This window comes from Triticum urartu, chromosome 3A, assembly GCF_056163025.1.
Source record: "Triticum urartu cultivar PI428250 chromosome 3A, HENAU_Tu73, whole genome shotgun sequence".
Classification (NCBI taxonomy): domain Eukaryota; kingdom Viridiplantae; phylum Streptophyta; class Magnoliopsida; order Poales; family Poaceae; genus Triticum; species Triticum urartu.
This window is the reverse complement of record NC_141875.1, coordinates 677,942,516-677,967,746: the sequence shown is the minus strand read 5'-3', so window position 1 is coordinate 677,967,746 and position 25,231 is coordinate 677,942,516. Positions and strand designations below refer to the sequence as shown.

General features: G+C 43.8%; 3 protein-coding genes across 4 annotated transcripts; all 3 read right to left on the bottom strand.

The window, feature by feature from the left end:
• Positions 1-10,374: 10,374 nt before the first annotated feature.
• On the bottom strand, positions 10,375-16,356 carry LOC147981470 (F-box protein At5g49610-like). Its single transcript, XM_087513980.1, has one exon. The coding sequence runs from the start codon at positions 14,623-14,625 to the stop codon at positions 13,447-13,449; it is 1,179 nt and encodes a 392-aa protein (XP_087370106.1). The 5' UTR covers positions 14,626-16,356; the 3' UTR covers positions 10,375-13,446.
• Positions 16,357-16,483: 127 nt separating this feature from the next.
• On the bottom strand, positions 16,484-17,317 carry LOC147981469 (uncharacterized). The gene is made up of 3 exons (XM_087515981.1): positions 17,248-17,317; positions 17,090-17,197; positions 16,484-16,808 (listed from the first exon to the last, which is right to left on the bottom strand). Exons 1-3 carry the CDS (start codon positions 17,315-17,317, stop codon positions 16,669-16,671), a joined length of 318 nt encoding a protein of 105 aa, XP_087372107.1. The 3' UTR covers positions 16,484-16,668.
• A 700-nt stretch (positions 17,318-18,017) lies between these two features.
• LOC125549171 (F-box protein At5g49610-like) lies at positions 18,018-21,377 on the bottom strand. 2 transcript variants are annotated; one of them, XM_048712645.2, is made up of 2 exons: positions 19,910-21,377; positions 18,018-19,317 (listed from the first exon to the last, which is right to left on the bottom strand). In XM_048712645.2, the coding sequence occupies exon 1, from the start codon at positions 21,285-21,287 to the stop codon at positions 20,145-20,147; it is 1,143 nt and encodes a 380-aa protein (XP_048568602.1). In that variant the 5' UTR covers positions 21,288-21,377; the 3' UTR covers positions 18,018-19,317; positions 19,910-20,144. The 2 variants fall into 2 exon arrangements, with proteins under 2 accessions (XP_048568602.1, XP_087370105.1); XM_087513979.1 differs by having other exon boundaries at positions 20,080-21,377.
• Between the last annotated feature and the right edge of the window lie 3,854 nt (positions 21,378-25,231).

Genomic DNA, 25,231 nt, shown 5'->3' with positions numbered 1-25,231 from the left:
AATGGCACTAACAGAAAGTTTATAATTTTTCTAAAACTAATGGCACTAACAGAAAGTTTATAATTTTGCTAACCTAAAAGCAAACAGAATTAAAAATTAAAGAAAAAAACAAAAGAAAATAAATAATGCAAAAAACAAATCAAAAAAACAGGAAAAACTGTTTTTATAGTAAAGTTAATCACAAAATAAAATAAATAAAGCAACAAAAAAAACAAAAAAAACTAAAAAAGTGTTTTCAAATTTGAAAACTAATGGCACTAATAGAAAGTTTATAATTTTTCTAAAACTAAAAGCAAAAAGAATAAAAAAATAAAGCAAAAAACAAAAGAAAATAAATAATGCAGAAAACAAAACAAAAAAACTGGAAAAAAATAGCAACAATAAGTATTTTGTTGTAAGTAGAAACAAAATAAAATAAATAAAGCAACAAAGAAAACAAAAAAACAAAAAAACAAAAAAAGTGTTTTCAAATTTGAAAACTAATGGCATTAACAAAAAGTTTATAATTTTTCTAAAACTAAAAGCATAAAGAATTAAAAAATAAAGCAAAAAACAAAAGAAAATAAATAAAGTAACAAAAAACAAAAAAATGCCACCTACTGGGCCCCCACGGCCTGAATACGACTAGAAACCCATCCAAGGGCCAGGATTCAGGCCCGCAGGAGGCCCAGTAGGCCCACAGGCATAGTAGTGACAATTAGGCCCGTAAGCCTGCAATGGAGAGGAGCTCAAGAGGGGTGCGGCGGTGGGGCTTATAAACCACTGCGCACCCCTCTCAACTAGCGAGGTGGGACTAAACTTTCGACGTAGCAGCCGCACAAGGCCTTTGGTCCCAGTTGGTGGCACCAACCGGGACTAAAGGGGGGCATTGGTCACGGTTCGTGGCACAAACCGTGACCAATGCCCCCCTTTAGTCCCGGTTGGTGCCACCAACCGAGACCAAAGGCCGCCGCTTCCCGCCCTTTGGGCTGCTGAAAAAGAGGCCTTTGGTCTCGGTTGGTGGCACCAACCGGGACTAATGCCCACCTTTAGTCCCGGCTGTTGCCACGAACTGGGACTAAAGACTCTGCTATATAAGTCCACACTTTGGAAATTTTCGCCAACTGCTCCATTCCCCATCGCCGACGCCGCCAGGCTGCTCGTCCTCCTCGTCGCCATCGCCGCGCCCTGCCCCATCCCCGCGTGCTTGCCGTCGCTGCGCCCTGCCCCGTCGCCGTCGCCGCGCCCTGTCGCTGTCGTCGTCACTGGCTGCCCTGCCCCGAGCTCGCTGCCGTCCGCCCTGCCCCGAGCCCCGCCTCCTCGTCCCCGTCGCCGTGTGCTGCCCCGAGCCCGCGGCCGTCCCCGTTGTCGTGTGCCACCCCGAGCCCGTCGTCCCCGTCATCGCGTGCCGCCCCGCGCACGTCGTCCCCGTCGCCGGCATCCCCGAGCCCGCCGTCCTCCTTCCCGTCGCTGGCCTCCTCTCCCCGTCACCGCCCGCCCCCAGTGAGCTCCCCCCTTTCCCATCCCCGTCGCCGACGACGCCACCCATTGCCGCCGCTGCACTCTGTTTATGGATATGGCTATATATGCATGTATTTTCTCTGTGTATATATATGTCCATATATGCAAAAGTTACATTTTTAGAAAATCATCTATATATGTTCAGAAAAGTTCTATATGAATGTGGATATATGTATGTTCATGGAAAATAATTTTGCTCGATGATCTTTTTGTTCACGATGTACATATAATTTTTTTCATGTATGTATAAATGTCGATATGAATTGTACCTATAATGTTTTTTATTCATAGATGAATATGTATGTGGCTATGTATATGTATGTGGCTATGTGAATATGCAAAGAAGAGGAGATGAAGAAGATGATATATTTTCTTATTCGTGGGTGTGTCGAGAGGGTCATCGATAACTTTAGTGAATTTTAGGTTATTTTCATTTTAGGTCATTTTAGGTCGTGGGTGTGTCGAGAGGGCGGCCAAGGGGTCGAGGGTCGTCGAACATGAGAGGGGGGATGATAGATGATGATGAGGGGGGGAGGGGGGACGTCGGACATTCATGAGAGAGGCGGGGAAGAAGGGAAAGAAGAGGGGGTCGAGAGGGGGTCTAGGGTCGCCGAGGGGTCGAGGGGTCGAGGGTCGTCGAACATGAGAGGAAGAAGAGGATAAAAAAAGAGGAATAAGAAAAAAAAGAGGAGAAGAAAGAATAGAGGAGAAGATCTCCTCTATTCTTTCTTCTCCTCTTTTTTTTCTTCTTCTTCCTCTTTTTTTATCGGGAACAAGGGTCGTCGAGGGTCGCCGAGCGGTAGAGGAAGAAGAGCATAAAAAAGAAGAGGAAGAAAAAAAGAGAGGGGTCGACGGTCGCCTAGGGGTCGAGGGTCGAGAGGGGGTCTAGGGTCGCCGAGAGGGGAGAGGAAGAAGAGGAGAAATAAATAAGAAGAAGAAAAAAGAAGGAAAAGAAGAGGAGAAGAAGAAAGGAATAGTGGAGAAGAAGAGAAAATAGAATTCTATTTTCTCTTCTTCTCCACTATTCCTTTCTTCTTCTCCTCTTTTTTTCTTCTTTTTTTCTTCGATCTTCTCCTCTAGTTATTCCTTTCTTCGAGGGTTCTATAGGGTCGAGGGATCGAGGGTCGAGGGTTCCAGGGTCGTCTAGGGGTCGAGGGTTCCAGGGTCGTCGAGGGTTCGAGGGGTCGAGGATCGCCGAGGGGTCGAGAGAGGTTTCCTAGTGTCAAAGTATTGAACAAATCCATGGCTTCATCATTAGCCGGAAGTAACCAGGGCATGACGAAGTCCTCCAAAGTTATTTTGGAATGGTGTCCCAGATAGGATAATTTGCCTTTTTGTATGAATTTCAGCAAAGGCCTTCCAAATAACGATATTTGGAAGGTTCTTGCTGAACTCTGTACCAAAAAGCGAATTATCTTATCTGGGACTCCGTTCCAAAATAACTTTGGAGAGCTTCGTACCATCATGCACCTGTTACTTTCGCCTAATGATGAAGACATGGTTTTGTTGAATCCTTTGACACTAGGCAACCTCCCGACCCCTCGGCAATCCTCTCGAACATGAGAGGAAGAAGAGGATAAAAAAAGAAGAGGAAGAAGAAAAAAAAGAGGAGAAGAAAGAATAGAGGAGTTCTTCTCCTCTATTCTTTCTTCTCCTCTTTTTTTTCTTCTTATTCCTCTTTTTTTTATCGGGAACGAGGGTCGTCGAGGGTCGCTGAGCGGTAGAGGAGAAACCCTAAATAGAAAGTATCGTCGGTGTGAGATCTCTCCTCTTTTTTTCTTCTTCTCTTCTTCTTTTTTTTTCTTCTTCTTCCTCTTTATTTTATCGGGAACGAGGGTCGTCGAGGGTCAGGGTCGCCGAATGGTAGAGGAAACCCTAAATAGCAAGTATCATGGGTGTGAGATACATGTGGCCGTCGGTGTCGGACACTACATCCACGTCCCACAAGTGGCACGGGCTTCGACGCCCACGTCACTTGTGGGACGTGGATGTAGTGTCCGACACCGATGGCCACATGTATCTCACACCCACGATACTTGCTATTTAGGGTTTCCTCTATCGCTCGGTGACCCTCGACGACCCTCGTTCCCGATAAAAAAAGAGGAAGAAGAAGAAAAAAGAGGAGAAGAAAGAATAGAGGAGTTCTTACTCCTCTATTCTTTCTTCTCCTCTTTTTTTTCTTCTTCCTCTTCTTTTTTTATCCTTGAAGCGTTGTCGAGGCCACCCCAAACCCTAGAGAAGCAGCGTCGAGGCCACCCCAAACCCTAGAGAAGCAGCGTCGAGGCCACTAATTAATATTAGTTCTACGTTTTTGCCACTAATATATCCATCTATCATGTTTGAATAATAATTGCCATGTTGTCAATATTTGTAGAAACTATGGACACCGCCCGAGACGAAGTACAAGAAGAGTTGTTGGGGGACATAATCGCACGAGGAAGTGATGCCATCTGCTCGTTGTTTCTCAACAAGACCGATGGTCTGGAAGCAGCTGATTATGATGGCTCCGGTGACCTAATGCCGGTGCAAGAAGGAGACCGTGAGGACGGCTCCGGTGACCCAATGCCGGTGCAAGAAGGAGACCGTGATGATGTCTCCGGTGACCGAACCGAGTCCGGGCAGGTATATATATTAGTTAAGCTTCTGCTGACTAGCTAATTGATGCATTCATTGTTTTGGTATGTAGACATATTAATTAAGTCTTTGTTCTTTTTTCTAGACCTCCGGATCGAGCACAACTTCAGTAAAGAGACGAGGCCCGAAGAAAAAGTTGAGCTCGGATGAAAAGTTTGAGATCATAGCAATCGCGCCCGACGGCCAACCGATTGAACCCCTCCGGACAAAGAGCGCATTTGTTGCTCAGTGCAGGGTTTTGGTTAGGGACAAGATCCCGATCAGCATCCAGCAATGGTTTAAGCCGGCTACAGAAGACCCTGAGGTGTCTTATGTCAATGATATGCAGAAAAATGATCTTTGGACTGAGCTAAAGTCAAACTTCACCCTACCGCCAGAGGATAATCCAGAGAAGCCAGTTAAAGAGCAATTAATCAACTCTTTTGCTCTTAAGAGGATGGCAGAACTATTCAGGAGGTGGAAGAAAGAGCTGAATAAGTTTGTCGAAAATAATGAGACACCAGAATTCAAGGGCAGATATGAGAAGATCAGAGATCACTGGCCCGCATTTGTGGCCCACAAGACATCGGAAAAGAGTAAGAAGATGTCGGCGACAAACAAGCAAAATGCTGTGAAGAAGAAGCATCACCATCGCACGGGGTTAGGTGGCTACCTCGTAGCCCGGCCTAAGTGGGCCAAGACTGAGAATGATCTGGTTGATAAAGGGATCGAACCAGAGACAATTAACTGGCCAGACTGTTGCCGGACTTGGTTCTTCGGGGCTGGTGGAACCTTGGACCCTGTAACAGGGAAGTGCATTTGGACGAACGATCAAATGGACATACCAGTCAGGAAGCTTCAGCGCTATATCGAAGCAGCGCAGCAAAGGACGTTCTTTCCAGACAGAGAGAACGACGAGCTCACAATGGCCCTCGGGAATCTTGAGCACCCTGGACGGACACGAGGCATGCCAGGCTCCATTCCGTGGAAGGTTGGGTTTCCGGACGCAGGCGGTTACAAATCCCATGAGAGGAGGAAAAAAGTGCAGCAGACCCAAATGCAGGCGCTGCAAGCAAGGGTACAAGCGATAGAGGAACGAGAAGCAAATCGCAGCAAACGTATTGCCGAAGCTTCCCCCGAAGCTACCCCGCCATCTCAGCGGAGAAGCAGCGTGGCTTCCACCAAGCTGCTTCAGCCGGAGCATGCCTTGACGGCTCCTGCCAGCTATCCCGTGGATGCTATCACGGACTCTCAAAATTGCCACCTTATGACGCAATGGATGAATTTGAAGGTCAAGGTGGTTGTTGGCTCTGTTTATCCTACTGAACCCGGCGCAACTTTTCACTGCCGGCCGATTCCAGAAGGATATGCTAGGGTGATGGTGGATGAAATAACAGAGGGATTTGAGGACCTCCAGCTTGACCACCCTACCGGTGAAGGGGAGACTAGGCTGGGGTCTACTTTGAAGACTCCATGCCTATGGCGGAAGGAGCTCATCAACCTTCCGAACTGGACGCCTCCGCCTCCTCCTCCTCCTCCGGCAAGTCAGGGCACTCCGCCTCCTCCACCGCCTCCTCCTCCGGTGAGTCAGGGCACTCCGCCTCCTCCACCGCCTCCTCCTCCAGCGAGTGACCATCAGGACACTCGACCGGCTCCTTCTCCAACGCGTGGCGACACTCCGCCTCCTTCTCCGCCTGCGCTGACGCGCCCGAGCAGCCAGCCTCCTCCTTCTCCGCCTCGTCAGCAAGGGCGGAAGAGACCTGCCGCCGCTCCGGCTGCTCCAGCGCGTCGTAGTCCTTCTCCTCCGCCTCGTAAGCAAGTAAAGAAGACAACCGCTCCGTCTGCTCGGCTGGCGTCTAGCAGTACAGCCAGAGGCGGGAGGACATACAGATTCGGTCCTTCTCTGAAGACTCCAGAGAAGTTATCATACGAGAGGACCTCGGAGGAGAACGCTGAGATCGCACGAACCGAAGTGGATGACTGGTTTCAAGGGTTGAAAGCAAAGAGACATCCACTTCCGGAGGAGAAGGTAGATCCGGTGAAAGCGAAGCGCACTCTGGCTGCCCTGACAAAACCACCCAAGTCTCCGCCGAAAGGAAACTATGAGCGCATTATTGGAAAGGAATTTGCCGAAGCGGAGCGGTCAGGAAGTACTGTCAGTGATCAAAGGCTGAAAGAACGATGAGCTGGGAAACAAATTGCCCAGCTCGGCGAACAAGTGAAGCAATCATGCCCCCCGCTCAAGGTGCCTAGCCACAACGTCGCTAATGATCCGAGGATGGTGCCCGGTTATAGCAATCTTGCAGATTACCTGCCCGACGATGTACATTATGAACCCATGGAGGTGCAGATACAAAGATACGAGTACGGGAAGCCTCTCGTCAAAGATGAAAGATCTCTATCAATGATGATGCGAAGATTGCATGATTGGTACTTGAAAATCTGCAGAGACTCTAGGGGGAGGAGTACTTTGTATGTGAAAGTTAAAAAGGAGCATGACCTCGTTGGAATTGAACTGTTGCCTGTTCCATTTGAGGAGTTCTATCAGTTTTTCAATCAATTGGCCCTCGATAAAACAACGGTTGCCTGCTACTGTCTGTAAGTAGTACTACTTCTGTCATTAAGTCTCTCTATATAGCTCAGCTCTTTCATTGCATGTATTTATAATCATCCTCACTATATTATGCAGATTGAAGATCGTCGAATTGAAGAAAAGACAAGTCGATGATATTGGGTTCATTAACACATATCTCATAGATGCAACTCAGGTTAAATTTCATGCCGCAGCTACCGAGGCCAACTTGCTACGATCGTTGGTAATAAATGAAAACAAAGATATAATACTCTTTCCTTACAACTTCAAGTGAGTGTTACTGTCTTGTGCGTATTCGGTTTCCCTTATATATTAGTCAAGGTTATAGTAATATAATTGATGAGTTATGCATGCGTGTGCAGTTTCCACTATATTCTCCTAGAGATTAAGCTTGAGCAGGGACTAGTAACCGTCTTAGACTCAAGACGAAAAGATCCCCAGGACTATGCAGACATGACTTAAATACTCAAGAAGTAAGTTAAATCGATCATTATCCACCATATCAGCAACTTTGTTCATTTCCTGATATATCAAGTAATTGTTTTCTTTGTCCGGCAGGGTTTGGAGAAAATTCACCAGAAAAGCTCCGGGACTGCCGAAGGAGCTGCAATTTAGACACCCGAAAGTAAGTACTATAGTAGCATGTTCCGCGCATCTACTAGTCATTCAAGCGCTAGTTTCATCAATACCATTTGGCATTCTTGCTTATCAGTTTGATTGACCTCTATTTTTTGTAAAGTGGTTGTGGCAGGAACAAGAGAATGATTTCTGTGGATACTACATTTGCGAGTCCATCCGCCACACGACCTGTGAGCGGGGCTACACTGACGAACAATATGAAGTACGCAAATAACAACATTCACAATTTTATTTTATTACCATCATTTGTGTTGAGTTTCATTCATTCATATATATATGTATTGACCCCCTTCTTTAAATTAGATGTTTCGGAAGCGGGATGAACTCCTAGCACCAGCTCGCATGCGAGCAATTCAAGAGGAATTGGCAGCATTCTTTCTTGACCACGTGATCCCTGAAGACGGAGAATACTATGTGGACCATGAGTCCGTATGATTATATTTGTAAGAGATAATTATTGTATATATGTAGCCGGTAGTGTCGGATAGATATACGAGAATTTGTTGTTCGACCAATCTCTCGGAGAAGGAGAGGTGGTCGATATATCACTTCTCTCTGTATGCATATATGTTCATGACGATCTTCTGTTTCCTTCGTTTGCTTACTAGCTAGCTAGCGTGTCTAGTCCTCTCTATACGTATGTATAGTTCGTAGCGTCAACCAAGGACGGACATAAGAGAGGACACTTCTCTCTATTAATTATAGCTAGCTAACACAATATATGAAACACCTAAATTAACCCCCCAAAACCCCCAACCCCCCCCCTTTCAAAAAAAACAAAAACCCCAACCACAGAAATGCTGATGCGTGGATGCCTATTGGTCCCGGTTGGTGCCACCAACCGGGACCAAAGGGTCTCCTGCCTGGGCTCCGCGCACAGGCCACGTGGAGGCCCATTTGTCCCGGTTCTGGATTGAACCGGGACTAAAGGGACAGGGCATTAGTACCGACCCTTTAGTCCCGGTTCCAGAACCGGGACAAAAGGCCCTTACGAACCGGGACAACAGGCCCTTTTTTTACCAGTGTCTAAAAAGTAAAGGTAAAGATAGGAGCAATTTTTGTTAGTAGTACTCAGTTCGTAGGGTGGAACTGAAGCATATGGTTGAAAAAATATGCAAGAGTGATTAGGAGAACAAACCAAAAGAGATTGAGCTGTTCAAGCATTAGATGGACGGCATAAGTGCACTTTGGATGTGTTTTGAAGAGAAAGAAGAGTAAATTTGTTAGCAACGGAAAGAAACAGAGAAAGAACGCTTTAAAGAAAAAACCTAAGCGATAAATCACGAGTGAACGCGGTGCCACGTGAGGATGTAATCCTGCCGGTCAGCTCCCTCGTGATTCGTACAGTTTTAATACACAAATCGCGTATACTAATATCTTGTCACCGTATCCAGGTAGTATAGTTTTTCCTATTCGCTCTGAGCGCATTAAGTTTTTGTCAGGCTGAATGGGCAACTACAACACGCCCCCTGCCGTTGTGTGCAGATCAGTACGCATTGAGTTACTGTCCATTTATGTGCTACCGACTTCAGGCAAGAGGGAAAAATATTAGATGCTATCACACATTACATGCTATCATGCTACCATTTTTCAAAAACATGTTTAATTGTTTCACAAAATTCCGACAAAATTTGTGAGTGTTCAAAAGGCATGTGTCTACAATCTGTAAAAAGTTCAAATCAAAATTCAAAACACACATGGAGGAACAAAAAAGACAAATTCAGTATGAATAGTGCCACAAAAAGACAAAAGCCAGAATGACATTATTTACATTCTGATTTGTCCTTTTTGTTTCCCCATGTGTATTTCGAATTTTTGAGTTGAACTTTTTACAGGTTGTCAACATATGTCTTTTGAACACTCATAATTATTTTCAGAATTTTTTGAAACAGCTAAATATGTTTTTGAAAAATTGTATCATGGGAGCACCTAATGTGTGGGGGCATAGGAGATGGACAGGAATGGCAGTTGTGAAAATAATCCAAACTAATATGTCAGTGACTATGTATGCTGGCCTTTCGGCAGCAATGATGATGTCTGGCCTACATCCCGTTTGCCATTGATCCCACCATAATGATGTTGATAATGGCTCATTATCACAACCCACCCTAGCAGATTTACTCACGTTCATGTTAATTTGCTAGTATTATTTGCATAATTATCAAGTACCTTTAGTATAGTAATGAAGACCACAACCCAGCTGCCCCTAAATGTAATACTAGTTTCTTGCAATCCAATTTTTAAAGCTTGGCATATATAGATGTTTGTGTTAACATTTTTTATTTCAAGTAAGGTTAAATCTCCTCCTCAATAATACTACTAACTAAATTGTCTTAGGCCCCTAACATCATGTATATGACGTTTGAAAAATGAAAACATCATATATATGCCGAACCCTACCATCTCCACTAGGGGAGGCATTATTACAATCCCAACAAGTACTATATATGAAGAACTTAAAAAAAACACCTAGTATGAACAACCGTTGACCAAAGAAGAAAAAAATGAGTCATTAACCCCACACGGTTTAATTACCAACATTCAAGGTGTACAGGGAAACCACTGGCGCAACACCTCACATTGATCTCTCAAGTATATATCGGCTTCATTTAAGATGCCCAACCACCAGCCCATATACATGTATTTGCTGAATTAACCTAGCATAGCGTTGGCGTATTCATTTAATCGCTATATAAAGTGCTAATCACATAGCATGCATGGACTGCCCAGATTACATCCACGCGTGGCACCATGTCCCAAAAATTCACGTCCAAACCTAAGTGACTAATCTTTGTTTCATCGCTTATATATTTTACTTTGATTTAATTGACCCCTCAACCAGCAATCGTCTAACTGGATGAAATGTAGATGTGAACTGAATATAAAATTTTGACAGTTGTTAACTCAATGAATTGACAATGCCAGTAGACAGATGAAATGTATAAAGTTCCATTAGTTAAAAAAATTGGTGAAGTTCCACTAATTAGCTCTTTTTTTTGACAAACTCGCGAAGCTTTATTCAGCCCATCAAAATGTTTACAGAGATGAAATGAATTCCACCAGTCTGGCCTAACCAGACATGGCGACCAGGTCCTAACGACAACGCATGCTTCGCTTAATTTGTGAGCCTTAACATTTGAGCTCCTAAATTCATGGACTATATAACATGAAAAGGAAGATGATAAATTAAGTTTGATCTCCTGGATGATCGCCCCGTAAGCTGCAGCACTTCTTCGCTGGACATCTCGAACCACTCCTTCACAGTCCGACGCTAGATGAATTTGGTGCAGGTTCAAATCAGTAGCAAGAGCTAGCCCTTCCCTCACTGCTAGAGCCTCCAGTGTAGTTGGATCATCAATGTTTCTAAAGACTATTGCAGATGCTTCAAGAAAAGCCCCTCCATGATCCCTGCAAACCGCATCCACAGCTCCGCATCTCCCCTTTCTGACAGCCGCGCCCACATTCAGTTTTGCATAAAGATCAGGAAGTGGAAGCCATCCTGTTTGTCGCTGATTAGCACTGCGGATTGTAGCATTTTTCTGTGATAAAACATTAAGTTCCATCAAATAAGATGTTATATGCCCATGAATTGCCTGTGGACTCTTGAAGATGTCCTCGTGGATGGCCTTTCTGCGGGCACTACTCCAGATGGGTCATAGAGTAACCACCGGCGTAATAAAATCTCCTGAGGATAGAGCACCGTCAAAAAACAAAATCTCCTGAGGATAGAGCTGCGTTCATGGCAAAAATCCAGCTCTTTGCGCTCTCCTCCTGGTGTGTGCTCAATTGGTCCAGTATCACATCCGAAGATAGAGCCCAAGTGCTGCGTGACATAGGGCAATCTAGCAGTGCGTGCCTCCAAGTATCATGCATGCCGCACAGATTACACGATGACGTTGTTGCCATGTTCCACGAATTAGTTGATGATTAAACTTATCAGGATCCCAAAAGGCCACCAAACCCAGGGCCAGGGCGACCCGGAAATCCAGGCCCTCCAGCTGGTGCCAGCCTGATCCTCCAGGCCTCCATGGCCTCCCCAACCTGATCCTCCAGGCCAGCAGATCCATTCCAACAACAGAAGCTGCTGTCCAGTTAAGAACTCCACCAAGGCACAATCCTTCTTCAGAAAATGAACCAAGAACTGATGCAGCAGTTCGAGGTGAAGAAATTATAGATGTACAGTAGTGTCTTGAAGTGTGACAACTAGCAGCTGTGCATGCACCCGCCGTTCCATGGATAACTCAATCTCACCTAATGGTCCATATTCAAACTCCTACTCTGAATTCTCTTGCCCTATAATATAAGGACAAGTTTGAGCATACACATGGCACCAAACTGAGGCGACTACTGTTCAGTTCGCTCCATTGCATCGACCATGAGCTCTGGTACAGCTGCATGCGAGCTTTGCACCAAAGAGCACATCATACGGTTTAAGGTGAAGAGAATTTCAACTGGATCAATTAATCTAGATGATGAACTTACTTTTACTCTGATGCGGATGTGATCAGAGTGACTTTCAACTTACTTCTACAGCTGTACAGTCACAGAACAGGCATGGTGCTGTCCTGCTTAAGACATGAACATAATGTTGTCACGGCTCCGTCAGATCCGACGTCACCGGACGACAGACAGGTGGACCCAGGGTCCACTGGTCAGACTAGCACCGCGCATGGGTGACTGCCAGTGGGCCTGGTTAGGTGTGTGTGGGCGTGGTGTGTGTGGACTACTTAGTCCCAGACTGTAACTGAAACAGGCATCAAATGAAAAATAGTCAGAATCGTCTGAATCTCTCTCTCGTTCTCTGAACTCTCTCTCTTCTTCTCTGATCTCACTCGTTCCTCTCCTCCCCACCTATCTTCTCCTACCAACCCACTAGGAATCCTGTGAGATCCATCTCCGGGGCCTCACAAATGTGGGACCTCAGCCACACCATGGCAAAACTCTTTGTATTTAATAGTGCAAATTTTATTTCTCGAACTTTTGTTCAGAACGTGCACTCCGTGAAGCATTATTAATCCTTAAAATAGTTGGCAGACAAAGGGAAATAATAAGAGCTCGTTCCAAGCAGTGCAACGTAATTAAAAACAGTGTCCGTACAGAAGAACAAAAAGGTATTCATAAATTTTCAGATTACAGTACCAGTCTACATCCTACAAGAATATTAAAACTGAACGAGACAAATCTATGTATTCCCTCCGTCCAAAAATAAGTGTGTCAGATTTAGTATAAAGTCGTACTACTTTGTGCTGAATCTGCGACACTTATTTTGCAAATAAGTGTCCGTTCTTGCTATAATGATGACCTTATTAGTCTCCATAATACCTACCTAACCAGATGCAATTGATTCATAGAGAACAACGAATTATGAATTCGTGACAGAAGGTTCCATGCATTGAGAAGTTGACTCCTACGCGACCTAATGAGTAAGTGTTCCAAGGTCCTCTAAAAATCAGACGCAGCTTGCAAGTCAACAAAGAGGAAAATCTGCCTCTTTCCATCGTCAGCTACAAGAAAGGGTAGAGGCAGGGAACACTCTATATATCAATAATTAAGAAGACCAGTAGATAAAAAGGTAAGTTCAATTCTTCAGTTCAAAGGAGAGAAAGGCATATACCATATAGATTACTGACAATTGAGTACTAAGAAGACCACTAGATAACTAAAATAAAGCAAAGCCAGTTCCCCCAATTGAGTATACTAAGAAGACCACTAAATAATCAAAAGAAGCAAAGCCACTTCCCCGCCCAATTGAGTATACTAAGAATAAGAGGACCACTGTATGATTACAATAAAGCAAAGCCAATTTCCCAGTCCAACAAAATAGACACATGAGGCAGATCAGTTGACAAATATTTTAAAAGCCGAGCATTCAACACAACATTAGTCACTTCAGTCCAAAAGGGTACCGGCGCAAGCATAAATTTCATGTATAACCACATAACGGTAAGAGTTTCAGATCATAAAATGTATATACATTAATGCAAAACAGAAAAAGAGGACAATAGCCTCATAGTTAATCTAATTCAAAGATATTCCAGCTCATAACTTCATAAGGAAACAATAGGTAGGCCGTTAAGAATTGCCACCTCACGCAACAGCCGTCAGACAAAAGGCAAAGCATTCACAGCATAACCTTCTAGAGATGGAAAAAAGGTATGCTTAACAAGACTTTGCTTGAGCCTACACTGAGACGCATAGACATCTCCAAACAAAGGATTGAAACTGTTGATCAACTTGCCATCACTGTCAACATGAAGCAGATGCCAACCAAATCTGACAAGCAAGAGCACGTCACCATTCCCCGAAACAATGTCCACATCCCAATACCAGTGGCCAACACATGGTTCAAACTTCCTCCAAATTTCTGTGACCGGCAATTGAATCTTGTACTTGAAATCCCAAACCTCGCTTTCGTAGTTCTGCAACACCCATACATAAATAGTCGCTCTGTCCCTGTTACGGCTATGGATGCCGAGCGTGCCATCCATCTCAAATATATATGAATAGGTGGGAACAATTGGAGCGCGCATATGGCGAAAGGACTCAGCTATGGTGTCGAATACAATTAGCAGTCCGCTTTCAGTCTTGTCAAAATCTAGGAGTGGGCTGCTTTCACTCACATAATACATTGGGTACCAGTGCAGGCTATCGCGTACCTGGACGGGGTTCTTGAAGCACAACAATGCTGTGTCCGGACATCCGATGTACCTCGGCGGCTGGTGAGAGCCCAACGCAAGGACATAGCAGCCAATTTGTTCTTTAGGTGAGTCCCTGCAGCCCCTCCGTTGCAGCAGCACACGGTACTCACCGGTAGGGCGGTGCCGGTACATCCCCAAGGTCTTGAAGTCCCACGGTTGCCCAAGAGAAGCATGCTCACGCGTGGCCGGATTGCAGATAAAGTGGCAGGTGCCGGTCTTTTCAAGCCTGGAGAGGAGGAGGATGCCGTCGCAGGAGGCCTCCGGGGAGAAGGACCGGCCAAGCTGAGCCACGGTATGGAGCTGGGCGTCAGCGGCGGCCTGGTGGTCGAAGACGATGATGTTATAGCGGTGGAGACCGGGGATGCGTTGGACGCTGTGGAGGAGGGGGAGGGCGGGCTGGCGGGCGTGGTGGGCGAGGAGGAAGCCGCGGGCGGAGGTGGCGCAGCGCCAGGCGCGGCAGACGGCGCAGCAGCGGAGGAGGGATTTGGGGTCGAGGCGGACGAGGATCTCCCAGATCACGATCTCATCTGGGAGGCTTCTGAGGAGACGCGTCGCTCGTCCTGCCGCGGCCACATTCGCCATGATCGCCGGCTGGGCACGAAAGAATTGTGGAGTTGTGCGCTCGTGCTGGTGGGTGGTGGCGGCCGATTGGAACGAGAAGATCGTTTAGGTTGAATAGAAATGGGCCTAGCCCATGAACTCTTGGAAATAGTAGCCTAAGAAGAAGATCACTGTGAACTTTTTTTTAGGGAAATAGAAAAACAAATTCGCATTGCTAAAAAAACAAAATCGCTGAAAAATGCAAAATTTTCCTTCTATTGCTAGAGAAAAGCAGATTTTACCTTCTACTCCCTCCGTTCACTTTTATAAGTCATTTCAGACAACTAAAATTGAGTTGTTTTGCACGCTGTCTGAAGTGTCTACACTCTACAACGCCTTACAAAAGTGAACAGAGGAAGTGCTTCTAATAAATGTTTTTTCCTTGAGATAATAAATAAAATAAAGCAAATTCAGTTCCTCGACCCAATAAAACAGAGATACCAGGCAGATCAATTAGCAAAATATTGATGCAGCAATACTCTCACCAGCTTTGTTCCAGAGTATCTTCTGAACATGATAGGTACAAGTAGAACACCAGCCAGGCAAATAATATAACTGTTACTCTGTTCTATGTACCAACAGCTACTCTAATCAACATTGGTATCCTCCGGAATAGCGTATAATTTTTTTTATGTAAACTTGAAACACCTACACGGCTAGAATATGTAAAAAATCAGCTATGTACTGTATCAGCTCAGGAATTATTATATGCAAATCAAATCTCAAGTTCATAGCAGAAATAGTGAGCTGCAAATCACATCTCTAGTTCTCAACTATTTATAATTCTAGCATGCTGCACTGGACTAACACACCAATGGGGATAAATGGGCTCTAAATTTTTCATTATCACTTGCTTAATCAAGTCTCATAGTTTTTAATCGTAGCCTTATTCCTTCCATCAATGGAAGCTGAATTTGTCAAACATGATTGAGTTATTCCACACTGGACTGAGCAGCATGCGCAAAATTTGGTACTTAGTTGATTGATTCAGTGCAAATTATCTATCTCCATCATTCTCCCTCTCAGAAGTAAAGGCGAAAAAGGGAGGAATTTTGTCAATGTGTAAGTTCCTAGGGTGGAAACATATTGTGCAAGTTGGCTAATCTAATATTGGTGCACAGATTCCTAGAAAAAATATTGGTAATTGAGAAACAGAAATTTTGTTGTACTATTAGCACATAACTGCATTCTAATGTCCCCAAGGTCTGAAACAATAGTGCACCCCTATATGAAGGTGAAATGGTTTTCATGGTGAAATATGAGCAAGACCCGTTGCAAAATTATAAGAAACATATAACACCATCGACCATTTCCTTTGAAATGGTTCAGTGCAAATTATCTATCTCCATCATTCAAGCTCTCAGAAGTAAAGGCAAAAAAAGGAGGAATTTTGGTCAATATGTCAGTTCCGAATATTTTGGTCAATATTTTCCTATGTGCTGAAACATTTTGTGCAAATTGGCTCTGATATATATGCAGAGATTCCCAGAAGAAATATGCAAGAGTGGAGTAGCAGAACAAACCAAAGGAGACAGTACTGCACTCCTTACATGAAGGCGAAATGGTTCATACTGAAATATGAGTAAGACCTGTTGGAAAATTATAAGCAACATATAACACCATCGATCATTTCCTTTGAAGGCGCTGGCAAGGTAAATATGCAGCCCTCGCCTGTACACAGTGCATGCTAAACAAAAAAAGGTGTATGTAAAGTAAAATTGTGTCAAATTAAGTTTATGGTATGGTATGATCTAATCTAATCAACAGCATATGGTAAAATTAGAACACCTGCCCGGCAAAAATTATGTAAAGAACTGAATCTACAAAAACCGTCAAGAAATAGCACCAACAAAATGTAACCGATAATTGCATTCAGTCAGTACAAACAATATAAGTGCCACGTAACTGCATACAGTCATCTCCAATAGATACAGGACAATTATTTTCAGTAGTGTGTGTACTACTGTAGCAAGGGGTACTCCCAACAGCCAGAATGTTCACACAAGTAAGCTCTTCAGCCAACATTTAGGCCTGCATTATTTGTTGTGGTGGATATGTTGGGCTGCTATCAGAAGGGTGGTGGTGGTGAGCCGCCTGGGCCCGGGGGTCCGAAGAATGGGGCGCAGCAATCTTGGAGCAGGCAGCAACAACAGAGGAGGTAGAAGCTGCACAAGAAGTATTCGTCCTGAGTTTCAGAGAATATAAACTATCTGTTTCAAACAGGGAAAAAAACTTCAAAGGAAGAAATATAAACGATCGACTAATGTATGCTTCGCCACTTATATATTGCAATTTGATTGAGTTGACCACTAAACCACTAACCATCTAACTGAATGAATCGCTTTCCATTTTCTGTTGGAGATGGTGACTTGATAGTAAATTGATGTTTTCGCTGGCAAAAATGCATTAGTTTAAATTTCTGTTAGTAGCTGAGGATTCAACTTACCAGGATCCGAAGAAGCCACCAAACCAAGGCCCCCAAGAACCAGGGCCAGGGCCTCCCCAACCTGGTCCTCCAGGCCCACGAGGACCCATTCCACCAACACAGAAACAACTGGTTAATACAGACTACAGCTTCGCAAGAACTCAACCAGGACACAATACAAGAGTTGATGCCCCAGTTGGAGATGAAGAAGAATTTATAGATGTAGGGTGAGAATAAGTAGCTGGGCATGCACCTGCCGTTCCAAGGATCACCTGTGAGTCTTGACTCTCACCCACTGGTCAATCAAAGTCTCTGTTCCAAGTTCCAACTACTATTCTGAACCCTCTGCCTGCTCTTCCCTTGCATTAGGACTACAGCTTTGATTTCTTAGTCTTAAATGTAATCTGGGCGATCAACTGCATCTTCACTATTATGTTAATTCTAATCAACACCTGTGTCCTCCCAATAGCATATAGTATAAGTTAAAGTAAAACACCAGTCCGGCAAAAACATGTGAAGGAATTTATATTGCTTCATTATCTAGAAAGCAGCAACTACAAATTGTGTCAGGAATTTATATATGCAAAGTAAGTACTAGTACATCTTAAGTTATTAGCATCATCGGTGAGCTTATATTGCTTCATTATCTCACTTTGCTTACATTTCAGAGAACACCCTCTGACGAGAAACAATAGTAGGCTTCCGTTTCTGTAGGCTGAAAGGATGATATTCAAGCTGAGGGAAGAGAGCATGCAGGCTGAAAATGTGTTTCAGGCTTCAACTTATAAGGAAGAAGCAGATAAAACTAAGTGTCTTCTTCCAGCCATAACCCCTCTATATTAAATGTCCCTCGTGTCTTGCCAATTACCACGAGGGTCATTAGCTGCAGTTACATAAGATAGAAATGATCTTTCATGTTAAGTCTTGCACATAAAAAATTCAGGCGGCAGCTCCATGTTTAGTCGGAAAAAATCTGCTACTCTTGGCAACATACGTTTATGATCTGCAGACTATTGGTCGACTTATCTGAAAAATACTTTGTACAGAAACATTGTCCAGATGGTTTTGATTTTTGTACATAACCAGATTACTACTAGTATCAGAAGCCTAGTTGTATAGAACAGTATATTTTGTACAGAACCGTCCAAAGTGCTTCCTGCTCATGTAGCTTAATCAATTAACCTTGTCAGTTTTTTTTCCTCCCGGTGAAGTTTTTATAGCGTGTTTGAGTTTGATTCTAGGGAGAGAAAAACATTGCAAGTTTCTGCATATTTTCTACTCTGGTTGGTATCAAGCTCCGAACTATGAGTTTGTATTCTGATTTCACATGCTGGCTTATGAAAAATGAATTATGACAGAACATTTCACTGAGCAGTTGACTAGGATGCAACCATTTAATTTAACTACCAGTGCGCCATGGTCTTCTAAAAATTCAGATATAGCTTGCAAGTCAACAAAGAATCTGTCTATGCTCATCGTCAGCTTCAACAAAGGGTAGAAACAGGTAACACCCCTACTAATATTGACTATTAAGAAGATCACTAGATAAAAATGGTAATGTCAATTCTTCAATTCAAGAAATATGGTACTAAGAACTAAGAACACCGCTAGCAAAGTCGGTTCCTGCCCAGAAAATAGACACGTGAAGTGGATCAGGTGGCAAATATTTTAAAAGCAGAGCAAAGCATCAACACGGCATTAATCAGTTCAACCGAAAGGGAGACAAGCAATATAACATTCAGAGTTTATGATCCTAACTTATATTACATCAATGCCTAAAAAGCAAGATGCCAGCAGCCTCATAGTTGATCCATTTCATAGATATTGCAGCTCATAAGGAAACGACTGCTAGTCCGTTAAGAACCACCACCTCACTCAACAACAACAATCAGATGAAAGGTGAAGCATTCACAGCATAACCTTTTAGAGACGGAAAAAAGGTATGCTGAACCAGACTTTGCTTGAGACGACATTCATAAATACAGAGGCCTTGGAGATCAAAATTGAAAATGTCAATCAATTTGCCATCTGTGTCAACGTGAAGCACACACCGACCAAAATTGACCAGCAAGAACATGCCATCATCCCCCGAAACATCGTTCACATCCCAAACATTAATGTCCCGATAGCCATAGTCTTAATAATCTTCGACCCGGCCCCTGATTTCTTCAACCGGCAGTCTGATTTGGTACTTTAAGTCCCAAACCTCGCTTGTAGCTGTTGTTCCATGGATTACTTGTGAGTCTTACCTGAGTTCCATGAAACCAAGACTGGTCAGTCCGGTCAAGTAGAAAGCTACTATTCCAAAAACAAAGAAAAAAAATGAACATGGCTGAGAATAACAATGTCTCCAGAGGAACATGTCGTGTGACCTGATAAGCCTTTCTTCGGCTTATCGGTACAGGTTTTAGTTCTTGAGCTTATGCTAAGATTGAATATCAGATGAAGCACCAGTTCCTTTTAATGGCTGGCAGCTAAAGAGAAATGGTAGACATAATTCCTAATGATGCAACAGAGAGACAGAATTATAGCATAATACTCCTTAATTTCATTGTATTTGAAATATTTGATTACCTAAACAGATGGAATGGATTCATGACTAGAAATAAGGTGTGGCTTGGTAGTCAGTAAAGAGGATAATCTGCCTTAATTTCATCGTCAGCTACAACAAATATTGGGACCAGGAAAATCTTGTATATTTGCTAAATATTTATAGTATTAATAAGATCACTGTATAATTCCAAAAAAGAGGAAGCCCTCTATAAGAAGTCAAGTCAATTCTTCAGTTAAAAAAAACAGAGACAAGAGGCAGATCAATTGGTCAATATTTCAAACACTAACCCAAAGAGTTGGTAATTTTAGCATCAGCTTGTCCGTTAGCCACTTCAGCCCAAAACCATATCCAAAGAAATATGAATTTCATGCAATCATATTACAGTAGGAGGTTCTTGATCATAACTTTGCATTACATCGATAAAGAAGCTAGGGCTCATGGTGGATCAAATTCATACATATTGCAGGCTTCAAGGATACAGACAGGTTGGCCTCTAAGAAGGACCAACTCACTCAACACCACTCAGATGAAAGGCCAAGCATTCACGGAATGACCATCTAGTCTCGGAAAGAAGGTATGTGGAACAAGAGTTTGCTTGAGCCGATGTTGAGTAACTAAGAGGTCTTTGTGATGAAAACTGACCAACTTGCCATCAATATCAAACTGAAGTACAGACTTGCCAAACTTGACCAGCACAAGCACAGCGCCATCACAAGAGGCGACCACCACATTCCAATAATCGACAAACTGACCAAACTGCACAAGGAGAAGATCTGCATTGGACAATTCAACTCGGTATTTCAAGGTCCAGACCTCACTTTCATAGTCCTGCTCCTGCATCATCCAGACATCAATGATTGGCCATGTATCGTTAAACCCGGACATGCCGAGCATGCCATCCATCTCAAACAGTTTATGGTGGTCAGGAACAACCGGAGCACACATCTCACGAAACCTCTCGGCTGTGGTGTCGAATACAATTATAATGTTGCTTCTGCTCTCATGATTCTCGGGCAAGTACCAATACTTTTGTAGGTACCAATGCTTATTCAGGTGCCAATGCAGGTTACCGCGGAACGGGACAGGTACCCCGCTGAACCTCAGTTGCTCCGCCTCCTGCAGCGACCCGATGCTCCTCGGCGGCTGGACAGAGCCCAATGCGAAGATGTGGCAGGCATCTTGCCCGTCGGTCGCTGGAAGACCAATTTCCTTGTACAGCAGTATTCGGTACTCGCCTGTGGGGCGGTGCCGGTACATTCCCAACGGAATGAAGGCAGAACTCGCCGGCAGGGGAGCATACTGACGAGTGGCCGGGTTGCAGATGGAGAGCTGGTTGCGCTTGGAGAGGAGGAGGAGGCCGTCGCAGGAGGCGCACAGATAGAAGGCCTTGGCAAGCCGGGCGACGGGCTGGTGCTGGGCCGCCAGGTAGTAGCAGCTGCCACCGTCGTCTTCCAGGCCGCAGGCGAGGGGGAGGGCGGGCTGGCGGGCGTGGTGGGCGAGGAGGAAGTCGCGGGCGGAGGTGGCGCTGCGCCAGGCGCGGCAGACGGCGCGACAGCGGAGGAGCGATTTGGGGGGCAGGCGGACGAGGATCTCCCAGATGGCGATCTCGTCCGGGAGGCCGCTGTGGAGAGGCGCCGCTGCTGCTGCTGTTGCGGCCTTCGCCATGGTCGCCGGCGGGAGAGGAGAGGAGCGGAGCAAGAGGAGTGAATTGTGGTGTTGTGGTAGTGACGGCGGCGGAGGTAGGTCAGGTCAGGCCATCAGCGAGAGACATCAATGGCATTCGGGCTGCAGTGAGCCCATCTCGAATAGATGGACATCGTAAATGGGCTGGCCATAACATCTTCGTTAGCCCAGGTTCGTTTGCAAGCTCAGTAGCCCCTAAAAAAACAAATAGCTCAATAACAAGACAGTTTTTGTTTTCCCTCAGAAAACAAGATGGTTTTTTTAGTTCTAAAAATAGTTTTTATTAAAGGGTTTTTTTACCATTTGTGCCCCTAGTACTCGCTAAAAAAAGTTTTGCTACTAGGAATTTCAACTGCTCAAAAATACCATCGCTTCGTTAGAAGCATGCTCAAAAATGCAACTGGACACCATTGTTGTTAGCTAAAATCTCATTTGCCATGTTATAATGAAATAAATACCTATGGACCAAGATGTCAGTTTTCCCACTTGATTGATGACTAGAGAATTCTGCCAATCACTATTTTATCTGAAAGATTAACTTCCACTTGATTCAAGCGATTGTAGTACCCAGACAATCTGAGCACATGCTCACTGCTTGAGCTATTCTCCTCCATCTTTTTAGCTATAGAACTTGTTGGAGACTTCATATCTCTCAACTCGGGTATTTGCTTGAAATATTAACTTCAACTCCTGGAACATATTGAGCTAGCCAAACTATCAAATAGTCATCATATTGAGCTAGCCAAACGTTCATAACGTCTGCATCTACTCCTGCAATAGGTCTGTCACCTAGCGGTACATCAAAGACATAATTCTTCTGTGCAGCAATGAGGATAATCCTCAGATCACGGATCCAATCCGCATCATTGCTACTAACATTTTTCAACATAATTTTTCTCTAGGAACACAATAAACTGGAAGTAACATCGCGAGCTATTGATCTACAACATAGATATGCTAATACTATCAGGACTAAGTTCATGATAAATTAAAGTTCAATTAATCATATTACTTAAGAACTCCCACTTAGACAGACATCCCTCTAATCTGGACTATCCTCATTGCTATGTTAATGAGGATAGAATAAATAAATACCTATGGACCAAGATGTCAGTTTTCCCACTTGATTCCAACACAGTTCTGATTTTTCTGTAAAATTATCCGCTTGCTTACTCCTGACAAGTGGGGCCCACACTTATTATTGTGAGATAAAGAGAACTGACATGTGGGTCTGGGGGTATTTTTGTCATATAACATGGTCAACGGGTTTGACCTGACAATGACGATGTCTAATGACATTTTTAAGTAAACATCTAATGAAACGATGGCATTTTTTAGATATGTAATGGCATTTTTGAGAAACATCTCACAGAACGATGTTATTTTTGAACAATGACAAAACTGAGTAGTGGGACACAACTAGTGGCATAAATGATATTTTCTTTAAAACGACAACAAGGGAGTCCTACTTCCCTCAACCAAAAAAAACGAGATTTTTGCTCAATACTGATTTGAATGAAGAAGGAAAAATCTTCCTCTTCTCAAAAGAGGAAAAGGAAAATCAAACCACTGATTCCCCTTGAACCCTAGACCCCCAATTCCATCTTGCCAGCCGACACGCGGAATAAGTTGCATGTGTGATGTAAGTGTCTATTTTCCATTCGCTTACTATGTGAGTTATTGATGTTTATCATGAAGTTGTTTGAATTGAGTTTGCACTATACATACATCTAATTGGACTGGATTGGTTCAGCAATTGAGTTTGAATTATGTGCATATTATATATTGCTTACTTGCTCGATTTTTAGGTTTCTTCGATTTGATGTTTCTTGTGTGTTTCTTGTTTCTGAATTTTTGTACTCAATTTTTGACAGGTTCCACCAAATCCTTGCCAGCACTGTTTCTGGGAAGATGGACCAGACAACTATGAGGAATTTTTGGTCAGAGCTGGGTGCTTCAGCTGTGGATTGAGTAGTTTTGATTCGGCTAGTGTCGTCGCAAGTGAAGAAACGGAGGTGGAAGAGGAATGTGCAGGAGAAATGCAAAAGCACTGTCAGGAGGCAGATCAGGTGTACCACTAACATGAATATCATCAAATGCATTGTCAAATGTCATGTCTTTGTGATTAACAAACACCTAAAAGTACTGAAGCTTTGGAACAATTGTTGTCATGTGGAAAGTGTCAGTGTCACAATCCACAATCCGCAGTGCATCATCTAAATTCTTTCCAGGCAGTAACCAGCATAGAACATTCTTGGATTGGTCACTATATCCCAGTTGTTGCATAAAATCATTGAGCCAAATAGGAGACCGATCTACTTCGCAACCATCAAACGGAGCAACTTTCCCATCGACATACATCTTCGACCGGCCAAATCCACACAAAAAAAAACCTCGCGTGAATTAGGACTGAGCTTGTGCAAAGTACAATTCCTTATTTGGCCATTTCTTAAAATTTGCTACCCTTTTTAGCCCAAAATTTTGTATTTTTCCTTTTCTTACACTTAAACTTTATTTTGTTCCCTATGTGACACTTTCGTCAGTTTTGACCTGTAACGGTGTTAACTTTAACCCGAAAAAACTATTTTACCCTTAGTGTTGTATGTGACCAAATTATTTACACGCACACATGCATCTGATCACCTCGATGTGTTGGAGCTGAACACGTACCTGCAAGCTAGCCCAACAAAGCAGCTAAACAGGCAGCTTAATTGATCTGCAGTACCTAGCTAGCCGTGCACGTATATATGTATTGGCCGGCCGGCGACGCACCAGATAGCCTGTTGCAATCCATCTATTTGTTTCGCGTTCGTTCCAACTAGAGAAGTCGCTACGTTCTGAGAGACGATCAGATCGATCGAGCAAAAGCTAGTCGCGTACGTACTTCTACGCAAGAGTTAGGTCAGAATCAATTAAGCTGCCAGCCTACTAGCATGCACGTACACTGCTGGTACTTGAAAATCAATCAAGCTACTTGCGTCTGCTAGCTTGCACGTATGTACTCTCTGTTCCTAAATATTTGTCTTTCTAAAGATTTCAACAACTAACTATATACGAAATAAAATGAATGAATCTATACTCTAAAATATATCTATATACATCTGTATATGATAGTTTATTTAGAATCTCTAAAAATAAATATTTAGAAACGGAGGAAGTATTATTTCTAGAGGATACGAGCTACAGTTGTAATACGATGTACACACGGCAGACAACCTGGGCCGTCGTGCATGGGAGGTGGCAGCGGCAGCGGCCTCGGCGCACCCACGCACGGGAGGAGGATACGGCCGGCCGCTTGTCGGGCACTGGAAACTCGGCCCCACAACACGGATACATGGAAGAGCAAGAAACATATACGCACACGTACAACATATACGCACACGTACAGAAGGTTATGTTGTGTTTTAACTTTTAACATAGATTTTTCCCTATTTTTTTAAAAAAACTCCCAACACAGATCCCTCCCCCCTCTCCTTTCCTTTTTTCTGTTCCTTCATGCCCCTTCTCTTCTTTTTTCTGGTGACATACTACCATCAAGGGCAAAATTGTCATTGCATGTGCCATTTAACATCATTGGATGGAAAAATGGATGAAAGGGTCACATAGGGCATAAAACAAAGTTTAAGTGTCAAAAATGGAAGAAATAATTTAAAGGGCCAAAAAAGGAAGTAAATTTTTAGAAAGGGCCAAATAAGGAATTCTCTCAAAAAAAGAAAATAGGGGATACCACCCGTGCGAGCCAATTTTGCGATTTGGAAGAAAATAGGCCCGGCACCGGAGATGGGGCGAGGACTGGGGGAGATGCTGGTCCTGCTTGCTGCCGCTCTTTATTTGGATTTGGGGAGATGATGGATCGGGACAGAGCAGAGTGGATTTGCTGCTGCTGTGTTCGCTGCATGAGAGGGGATCCAGTGTAGACTGTAGAG